The 11214-nt window shown below is 30.7% G+C and overlaps 1 protein-coding gene and 1 long non-coding RNA gene across 2 annotated transcripts; both read left to right on the top strand.

Annotated features, from left to right (window-relative positions):
* The first annotated feature begins 6641 nt into the window (after nt 1-6641).
* Nucleotides 6642-7331, top strand: LOC121117577 (piggyBac transposable element-derived protein 3-like). The gene has a single exon (XM_040712026.1). The coding sequence runs from the start codon at nt 6642-6644 to the stop codon at nt 7329-7331; it is 690 nt and encodes a 229-aa protein (XP_040567960.1).
* Nucleotides 7332-8385: 1054 nt separating this feature from the next.
* Nucleotides 8386-9468, top strand: LOC121118766 (uncharacterized). Its single transcript, XR_005864561.2, has 2 exons — nt 8386-8990; nt 9047-9468. It is a non-coding gene; the product is annotated as an uncharacterized lncRNA (long non-coding RNA).
* The last annotated feature ends 1746 nt before the right edge of the window (nt 9469-11214 follow it).

The following is an 11214-nucleotide window of genomic DNA, read 5'->3' as shown; positions in this document are numbered from 1 at the left end:
CAGGACTGTGTAAAACAAAACTTTTAGTGTGTACTATCATTATGAAACAAGAATAAAAATTTTAAAGCATCAAACATATTTTATCGCCTTTTGGAAAAAGGAAATAATGTTGTTGCTCCCTGAACATTCAGATAAACTTTGTTTTAATAATTTAGATATTCTTAACTACAATATTTTATTTATAAATTCAATAACAAAAAGAAATAGGATTCACTCTCCAAAGTGTTAGAATATTCTTCTATGTTATAAATACTTGAAAACACAGATACATATAACCGGAAATATACACAATATCCTCCAATAGAAATAACATCACAAATATATTTTTTACTAATCTCAACAACTGGATCTAGGCGTCAGTCTTTTATCAAAAAAATATCATCGTTGCTGAAGATGTGAAGTCTGTTTGTTGTATTTTAAAGTAACCGAGAAATAAAGCAAAATAAGGCTATATTTGGAATAAGGGAGATCAAACTCTACTAAGTAGTGCAGATGCTGTTCTTGTAACATTTTTACTGTCGAACTAAAGGATTAGAATTCTATCCCCAAATGAAGAAAGCTGGGAGAAGAGCAGCATAGCTGTCATGATATTACATTAAATTAGCTGCAAGCAGCTATTAGATGGAGGAATTAAACACAAACACTTATCCATATCCAGCAGTTATATATGCAGAAATTACACCAATGTCGATCCTCAATTCTACTTCGAGTCCAACAAGGACTTACACTTATAACTCTGCAACAAATCCTCTGTGTTACTGTTTGTCTTTCTAGTTCTAGGGATTACTTTATACTTATAAGTTATATGCTTTCTCTTCAAAAATAAAAGAATAATGATAAAATAAAAATATATGAAGGTGCCCAAAATCAACTCTTTACAATGTTGTCAAGGCTTTAAAGGAGTTGTATGGGTCGGGAACACGTGAAAGGAAGACTCATAATCGTTCTGAAACTAAAAAACCCACTTTAGACTTCCTGTTGTTCCTTCAGTATAAATGAAATTTGGTCTCCTAGCTCGCCAGATCTGAGTCCCTTGGACTACTATGTGTGAGGTGTCTTGGAGTGTGAGTCCAATAAACGGGAACATAAAATTGGTGGCTCTTCGTGGGCTTCCATTCTTGAGGCAGTGGCCAACGTATCCCATCAAGGCCTTGCCATGTTCAGGGAGATTGACGACTGTGGTTGAAGTTGGAGGTGGTTTATTTTGAGTAATCCACTTCTCTATGGACCCCATCATGTAAAAGCAAAAGATTTGTGAATTTCTGAATTAATTTTGGAAATAAATTGAGATATACAGTATTCTTAAACTTTTCTGGGTTAAAATCCACAACCTGTATATATGTTCGAGTATTATGTAGAATTGTAAGGACTTCAACTAGAAAACTTATTAATTGGCAACAGAAAAATAAAAAAATCACAACTTCTCAGCCCCACTGTTGATTAGAGTTTAAAATTGTTTCAATATATTCAATCTGAATTATTCTGAATTGTAATATGTACACAGTATTTGTTCTAGAAAATATCGTGTACTTTTTAGATTTTCAAAGTTATCCAGATTTGTATAATCTATGTAAGATCTTATTTAAAAAAAAATATAATTAAAACATTAATGGATGGAACGACATAGCTCAATGGAAAATTATTATCTTGCACTCAGTGTGTTTAGGTTCGCGCCCTGGTTATTCATAAAGAAGGAAATATACTTCATATAAATGGACTTCAATGAAGATTCCTAGGTCACATGAAGTAATTACTATAATGTTTACTTATACTTAATCAGTGTAACTCCATATGACCAGTTAACAAAAAAAACATCAATGACGGTTGATCTAGAAAAAAAAAAGAAAAAAATCGGTCTCTCGTATATCATAATATATGAGATCGAAATAAAATTGGTCCATGGTCTGAGCTTGTGACCGAATATCAACACTGAAAAGAATCCCACACATTTATCTGCTCTAAACCCCACTTACGCGTAAAATTGTCCCTGACCTCCGTAATTATCTTTATCCCTAACCAGATTTAGATTAAAGGGCCGTATAACCCGATTTGTATATGATCTTGTAATAGTTAAGGCTTGTGTTTTATCAGTTTCTATTTATTTGGTCCCGTACAGTCCATTCTTAGGATCAGTCCTTCGGACTATCAGTAATATAACTGATTAAAAAACAAGAAATAAAACTAAGGTACGGTTTCAAGGACCGAACCTTAGTTTTACGACTGATATGTAAGACTAAATTGGACCAGAATGAACCTGAAATGAACGGGACTGGAGTTTTAAATCCTAAATAAGGATCACCAGAACACTAGTTAAGGTATTTAAATCTATATCCATGGATCTTAATCGAATTCATACTAATAATACTAACTACATGTCCTGTAAATTCTTTCTCTAAGGTACTTCATCTCATATTTTGTTTAGAACTTGTATAGTTATGATAGTATGTGATGCATAGCTTTGATACATTATTTGAATAAATGATGGTGTTGTTGGATTAATAATTACTTGATGTTAAATGCATTTCTATGCATCTATGTACATATTATCGTATTTTTTAGTAGGTAAATACTCATATATGGAAATAATATGATGATAGAAGAGGGCTTAGCTTTTTGTAGTTGAATATATGTTTTTATTTTCCAAAGCTGTTATCAATAATATTTTATGCTTCAAGAGGAACCATTTTTCTCATGGGAACTTTCCCACAACAAATCTATATTAATTAACCATAGTTTGTCTTTATACTGTATGAATAAATGAGAACAAGTCACTGGGTTCACTATGTCTAGTGCTCCATGATGTATATCATAGACATATTTTGATATAAGAAATAACAATGTTGTAGTATTAATGAAATATTGTAGGCGAGTGCATATAGCTTAGAATGTGTAAACAGTATATAGTACTCCCAGATGTAAATTTTATAAATATTTTTGATATAAGAAATAATAATGTAGTTGTATTTATGAAATATCATAGGTGTGTGAATTTATAACAAGATTATTGCTTCTGTTTTTTTTTCTTGTTGGTCTTTTAACGGGTGGCCCATCCAGCGGTTGCATTTGGAACTACCACTTTTTCGACGTCTGACAGCTGTAGTAACATTCTCATTGTGTCTAATATTTTGTAAAAGGTCTCCGGTTTACGAAATGGTTAAGTTTACGCTCGAAGAAAATTAGGAAATACTGAAGACTTACTCCCAAAATGGAGAGTCTTAAAACGAAACTGCAAGAAAATTACGTCGGTCAAAATAAAGCACCTTCCAGGCAGTTTGTAGATAAATTTATGAAGCATGTGCGCGAAACTGGTTCGTTAAGGGATAAAACAACGCGTTCCCGTGTTCGTCCAGTGCGCTCAAATTGAAAAGATTGCTGCTGTTGGCGAAAGCGAAAAAACGAGCAAGGAGCTGCCGTTACGGTCAATAGTGAGCGCTATCGGGCCATGTTGGAAGATTTTTTGTTTCCCCAAGTTGAAAAAGAAGACATCGACGACATTTGGTTCCAACAGGATGGCGCTACGTGCCACATAGCCAACGTTAGAGTGGATCTTTTGCGCACTGTCTTCGACAATTGCATCATAAGCCGAAACGGAACGTCAACTGGCCACCTCGTAGCTGCGATTTAACTAGGTTGAACTATTTTTTGTGGGGAACCGTCTAGGATAAATGTTACGCCAACCATCCAGAGACGATTGGCGATTTGAAACACGAAATTGGAGTCGCCATTGGAGCTATTGAAGCTCACACAATCGAAAATGTATTGAAAAGTAGGGTCGACAGAATGGGCTACTGTTTGGCCAGCGACGGCGGCCATATGAATAAAGTGGTGTTCCATTATTAACCGGAATGTTGAGGCTTTCAAATAAAATAAAAATTATTGAAAAATATCCATCCGTCTCTTTTTTATAGCGATATCAAAAAAAAAAGTTTTGTGGTCCATTCTTTATATATATCATAAAATATAATTCATGTCCATTTTCAGTATATGTTGTGATTTGAATTAAATAAAAACGTTGGTATGTTAAAATTAATTGTGTTTGTTTTTATTAGTGAGCGCCTTTAAGACTAAAGTACATAACAATCATCTCCACTTATTTTTTTCAAACTCTTATTATTATTCTTTCTTTCTAGAGGACAGAATACATATGAATTGATATAACTTATATCATATAAATAGTTATGAAAATCCTATGTACAATGTGCAGGTTAAAAAAATAAAATAAAACCCCCCCGAAAATCAGCATGGTTATCTTAACAATTTGAAGAATGCCTCGGAGGAGAAAAAGAATAATGCGCATGACGTTTCATTAGATCAGCTATAATCAGGGTTGACATAGGAGGAGGTCGTACTTTTTATTTTTTTCGAAAATCAAAAACCGGTAGTTTTTTTTCCACCCCGATTTCAAAAATGTAATTTTCAAAAAGATAGAATAACCCTAAGCTACATCAATTTTACTTTGTAAATTAGGGAAAATGCGGTATTTCCAATATTTTCCAGTAGTGATTATCTTTATGTAATTTATAGATATACTTATAAATGGAATGTAAATTTTTTTATTAATTAATTTTATAAAACTTTAACGCAAATCATGGATAAATAAGATTAGAAGAACAGAGGAGAAGTTGATGAAAGAGATGGGAGACAAGTTTTAGAAAACCACTATCCTGCATTCCCTTTGATGAATGAATCGACTTGACTATTATTGTGATGGAAGCAATGGGCAGTTAAAAGTCATTTATTGGTAGGATCAAGCAAGAACATTAAAGTTTTGTTTGTGAGCCTAGGAGTAATTACTTGTTCCACCTCTATAACCTTCTATAATTAAATCAATTATAAAAAATATACACTGAAAGAAAAAACTTTGGAACTCTTTAATTGATTCAAATGTAATTTAGATATTCAAACAAAAAAATTTAATAAATTATTCGGGATTTTGATATTACTTTTCTCTTAATAGAGTTGTAGAAACAAAATAAACGAACTGATAAGATGTAGCATTAACAGATATGCAATATGCCTCATAAGATTAATAACTGAAAGTATATGCTTCTATTATTTTCCAAACAAAATAGTATTAAAATTATTACTTATTTATCTATTTCAATGTGCATAAGTAATTAACTAAGAATAATTTCATTAATAAAATTCCTTTTTATTTGAACCTTTCACATCAAGGACAATACATATACATTTTCTTAATCCATATCTTCCCTATGTCAGTTTAAACTGACAGCCCTTTTTATGAGTGGTATGTACAACTTTCTTGTAAAATCAATTGATTTAGTTGATAGATGTAGTCTATTAACATATATGAATGTATGTTTTTAGTAATAAAAAAATTAATGTAAAAAATAACTGAAAATTACTAATTATATAATCCTTTATTGAATTGTTCCTTAGGCTATGTTTCAACAGCCACAGAACTCTTGTAAGTTGATATATTGTATGAATAGTGCTAAAAATTAATTTAATTTACTATATTCCATCAGTATTAAAAGGAAAAATATCAGTTTTCATATTTCATTTCTATAAAAGTCCAAATTTTTGAACGTCAGTTTAAACTGACGCTGGGAATAGGAGGGTAGGTTTTTGTGTAATTGAAAGGACAAATTGATAATTCTCAACTTTTCTTGTTCATCCTTCATCTAAGAAACGTAAATGAAAGAGTACTTTATCAATAATAAGTATGGTAACGTGTTATTGTATTAAGTTTAGATTTAGTTTGAAAAAAGAAGACTGTTTTCAGTATACAAAAAAGTAAAATGAGTGTTAATAGAAAAAAATTGAATTTGAATGAGGTTCTTCAATATTTGGATGAGTTATCAGATGATGAAGATTTGGATATAAAAAATCAGAACATAACCAAAGTTTATATTCAACCTCCAATAAATGTTAATGAATGTAACAGTGACGTTGATTCTGGCGATGAAGAAGATCCAAGTATTGTTAGCCTAAGTGGAAATCAGCTCCTAGCCCCCGCATCCTTAGTAGTGAAAGGAGTAAGAAAATGAGACATTGATGTTGAGCAAGATCATAAAAAAATATCACTTAGAACAATTTTTCAAGCTCATTGTCAAAGAAGCGAAGAGCTATAAAAATTTGGAAAATCGAAACAATCCGACAAATAAAAAAACAAAAATAGCTAAAGAAAAATATGTGAACAATTGGCAACAGAAAGATATTCAAAATGAAGAGAATTTCAGTTCTTGGTCTCTTCCTGAACCAGTTAGAAATTTAAATGAGTCTCTTATATCTATATTTGAACTTTTTATGACAGACGAACTCATTGAACACATTTGTTAGGAGGCAAATACTTACGCCGCTCAAAATGGAAACCATACGTTTAGAATTGAGATAAATGAATTTAAATCTTTTCTCACTGTTTTACTCTTTAGTGAATACAATCCCTATCCTAGGCGATCAATGTATTGGGAATTGAGTCTCGATAGCCGGAATACTATAGTAACTTCTCTATTCACCTGAAATATATTTCTAGATATAATGAAATATCTACATTTGGTCCACAACCATAATCTCGATCCCAGTGACAAATTTTATAAAGTGAGGCCATTGTTCAAAATGTTGAATGAAACTGTTTGAAAAATTTCATTCCAGAGAAGAATATCAGCATTGATGAATAGATGGTGCCCTATTATGGGCGCCATAGCTGCAAACAATATATTCAAAACAAACCTGTCAAATTTGGTTACAAAATATGGGCAGCAGCTATAACACTTGGTTATGCTGTACAATTTTATCCTTATGCTGGGAAGGATAGTAGTTATAATAAGGACATTGGCCTTGGTGGATCAGTTATTATGAATCTTGTATCTAAATTACCAAAAGTCCCTGATTCAAACTATCATATAGTTATGAACAACTTTTTTACTAGTCCAAGGCTATTGAGATTATTGAAAGAAAATGTAATTGCTGCTACAGGTACACTTCGAGCTAATAGAACTGAAAATGCACCATTGATAGCAATTGATGAAATGAAAAAAGGCTCGAGAGGAATATCTGATGTTGTCAATGACAATAAATATAATGTTACTCATGTTCGTTGGAAAGATAATAAAGTGGTGACAGTTGCATCAACACTGTATGGAAAAGAACCCATGAAAAGAGCCTCTCGTTACATCAAAGACAAGGATAGAAGAGTTTATATTGATCCAACAAATGCCATTTCAGTATATAACAGGCACATGGGTGGCGTTGACAGGTTGGATCAAAACATATGCAATTACAAGATAAATCTTCGAAACAAGAAATGGTGGTTGCCACTTTTCCGCTATTGTGTCGATATATCAACTTTATCGATTACAAACTCATAATCAAGGACAAAACGGCTTGATCTTATAGGGTTTAGAAGAGAAATTGTCGAAGTTTATTATAAAAGATTTCAATCAGAAAAAAACTATAATTCCTATACTTCCAACATCACAAAGCATACAAAAAGTAGTAATATATATTCGTTACGATCGAAGAGACCATTGGATTGCAAAGGGAAATCAACGACAATGTGTTCAATGCTCTAAGACTAGTAGATATTTTTGTGAAAAGTACAATGTAGGTTTTCATCCTGATTGTTTTAAGGATTTTCATACAAAGTAGTGTTAATAATGTTTAAATATCTAAAAATTTAAATATATTTATTTGTAGAAAATTACAGGGGATGAATATACATATATATCTATATATTGAAAAGCTTCTAAAAAATCAATTTTTCTTTTATAAAAAAAAATATTAGATGAAGAATCATACAATAATCTAATATTTCTTAAAGAAGGGAAGAAGAAAAACACCTACCCTCCTGTTACCAGCGTCAGTTTAAACTGACCCTCATTAATTTGGTCCTGGGAAATTCAATTTATTTTTTTGGATTAAATGAAAACTGTATATATACCATTTACTCATAAAAATACACCAAATTACTCATTTTCATGCAAAAATTCGGAGTTGGGAAAATATGGGTTAATATGAATATACATAAATTACACATAGAATGTCAGCAATGGAAAATTAGAGACAAAACCATTTTCTCTCATTTTCAAAGTGAAATTGATGTAGCTTAGGGTTATCCTTTCTTTTTGAAATATTTGTGAAAAACTATAGACAGAGAACATTACCGGCTTTTGATTTTCAAAGAGGAATTTCTCCAATATCGATCCTCAATTCTACTCTGAGTCTAACAAGGACTTACAATATTAACTCCACAACAAATCCTCAGAGTTAAGCTACGTATTTTATGAGCACATACGAATGTTCAAACAGGTTTTTAATATAATTAAATGTATTTACGAAAAAATGTACTCTACTCAAGAATTAAAAAATAATAAAAACTAAAAAGGAAAATAAAATTCATTCTGCAGATTACTAATTCCAAAAACGGGCCAGCTAAAAAATTTACATCACTGCATATAAGTATTATTGTATTGAGTAGTTCGGTGTGAGTGTGCTCATGGAAAATGTAGTGTAACACTGAGGAGTTCTTGGGAAGTTATCTCATTATACTATTAACGAAAAAATTGTCTCTGAGCCAACGCTGAATTAATCCGGTCCAGTTTTTTCAATAACATTTTTCATTAGACTTTTCTAATTAAAAGTTATAAAGGTTTTAGTTTTGCTTCTTGATCGCGGAAAATTTCCCTCTCGCACTCTGTACGTTATATAATTTCAATCTGTGATTTTCTAGAAAATAAAATACCTATTTTGATCATCAATTTAACTGATCTTTCCTTAATAAATACTATATCAATATAAGCATGAATGATTAAAAAATATTATTTATTACATTCAGGCTTATATTTAAATATTGTTATTTTATATGAAAGGAATTATCTTTTGGTTCTTTCTAAACTATAGATAAACCATACATCATCTTATTCTGTGTTCCCTGGTCCAATGGATTAAAAATAATCAACAAAGATTATACACATTGTGACGTGCCAACGAAATATTATGATTTCGCATTATATTATAAAATGGGCCAAGTAAGTTTTCTTAATTAAATAATTTAATAAACACATATATAGTAAAATAATTTTAGCACATACGCATATTAGTATTTGTTGAAGACATTTTGCAAAACTAAAATGCAACTATTCTGATCTTTTGAAAGGAATGAGAAAATCAGGACAAAGTATAACTTATATACTTATATCATCCCGTGGGAAACAAAATAGTAACTATAAATAAAAAGCATAATTATATACCGTTATTGAAATTGAAATTTGGTATATTTCTTTAAATATATATAAGATATTCTTATGATCATATGATTGATCAGTTCCATCTATTAGGGCAAAAAATTATTATTGGTTTGCAGATTGATATTTTTCCTATAAAATATGAAATACAGTACATATTATGTTGAACCGGATACAGGTTTGTTGAAAAAATATTATATTCAGATATGCTATTCATTAATCAAACATCTATCATAATTAATAAATACAAAATAAGGATTAATGTTACATTTTAATTTTTATCGACGTAATAAATAAATTTTGTCTCCTTTCTAACATTTAACTAGATGTGCTACCTAAAGATGGCATTGTAAGGTTAAGGTAATTAAATTTTGCATAGGTTATTTTCTTAATATACCAAAAAAAAATCGAACTATCCTTAAAAGAAATTTGAAAAAAGTTGAAAAACAAACCACCGCAGTGTGCACACTGTAAATGAATAAAAAGAGCACTCTTTCTGTCTGTTTTTGTTATTGATCTCTATGTATAATATAATTTTTATACATTTACAGCATTTGTTAAGATTTGAATTATATATAACGCTGTTATATTAAAATGGTTTTTTTTGTCAATGACGCTTTAAAGACTAAAGTACTCATCAGTAAAGTTGATTAGTTGAGTAGTCTACTTAGCCTACTAACTTTTCAGACGACCTAATATGTCCTTGTTATTTAAATAAGTTTTTTGACTGGAAATAAAATTGAGGATCAACATGAGAATGATTCCTGCCTATGTATATCATTGTTGGATACGGAGTGGGGTTCGTGTTTATTACCTTAATTTCATAGCAGCTTGCAGCTAATTATATGAAACGTTATATCAGTTATGCTGCGCTTCTCCCATACATTCTTCAAATTGCGAACTTGTGGTTCTTTTTTTTTTTAAATCCTGGCATGTCAAATTATTTTGAACTATGTACATCGTATTCAACCAACATAACCTAATAAATATTTGGTAAATAGATGCTCAATATTGATATAAAAGATGTTTACATTTTAATATTTTTTAATTATTTTTAACAAGTCAAATTTTTTTATAATCAAACTAATTTTAGTAGTATTGGACGTCATACAACTTATTACTAATGAATTTGTGAATATAGGGGTGCTCTTAACGGGTGGTCCATTGAAATCTGACAACTTACTAATTCAATAGTTAATGAAGTTTGAGTGATTGAAATTAATACATATTTCGATATATTAAAGCATAAGCAATTGTAAAAAAAAACAAAAACAAATCTGAGCTCTCTAGCCTACGTAAAAGTTGATACAATTACACTTGAACATGATCGACGAATTTCCATTTCCATGCGATTAGGTGTCTCCAAGACTACTGTCTACGCCGTCAGCAAGTCCAAAATGTTGAAGAGGAAGAAGGTCTATATCAAAAAGGCCAAACTGGACCCGAATGAGTGGGAGAAAATCGCCCTGGTCAACCCCCTCAAGTCCTTGAGAGCCCATGCAAGAGATCTTGGGGTTTTACACCAGAATGTCTAGTGGGATATCAAAAAAGTGGGTAGAAAGAGACTTTTGAGGGGAAGAGGCTACTTTTGACACCAGGAATGAAAGAAATTCATCACTTAAATGCTCAATGTTTCTAATAGTGAATATAAATTCTAGTGCCAAAAACATTTGAGTTACATTCAGAAGTAGGTTATGAAACTTTTGACTAAAATTCTTAACATTGCCAGATTTTTTTATTTTTAATCACAAATGAAAAGTAGAATAAAGTAAAACTTTATCATAAGCGACAAGAGTGGACAAAATAATGATTCATTTTGTTTGATAAAATATTTAAAACTGATCATTGTTTCACTGATCAACAAAACCTTTTCATTATGAAGTACATATATCAGTAAATTTTTTCTAAAAAGTTGACCCCCCCCAAAAAAAAAATAAAATATATATATATATAATCTTGTGAACGCCCCTGGATCAATGGTCTTCAAAATAACCCATAAATTTTATTT

Source organism: Lepeophtheirus salmonis, chromosome 5, assembly GCF_016086655.4.
Source record: "Lepeophtheirus salmonis chromosome 5, UVic_Lsal_1.4, whole genome shotgun sequence".
Classification (NCBI taxonomy): domain Eukaryota; kingdom Metazoa; phylum Arthropoda; class Copepoda; order Siphonostomatoida; family Caligidae; genus Lepeophtheirus; species Lepeophtheirus salmonis.
This window is presented reverse-complemented; position numbering and strand designations above follow the sequence as displayed.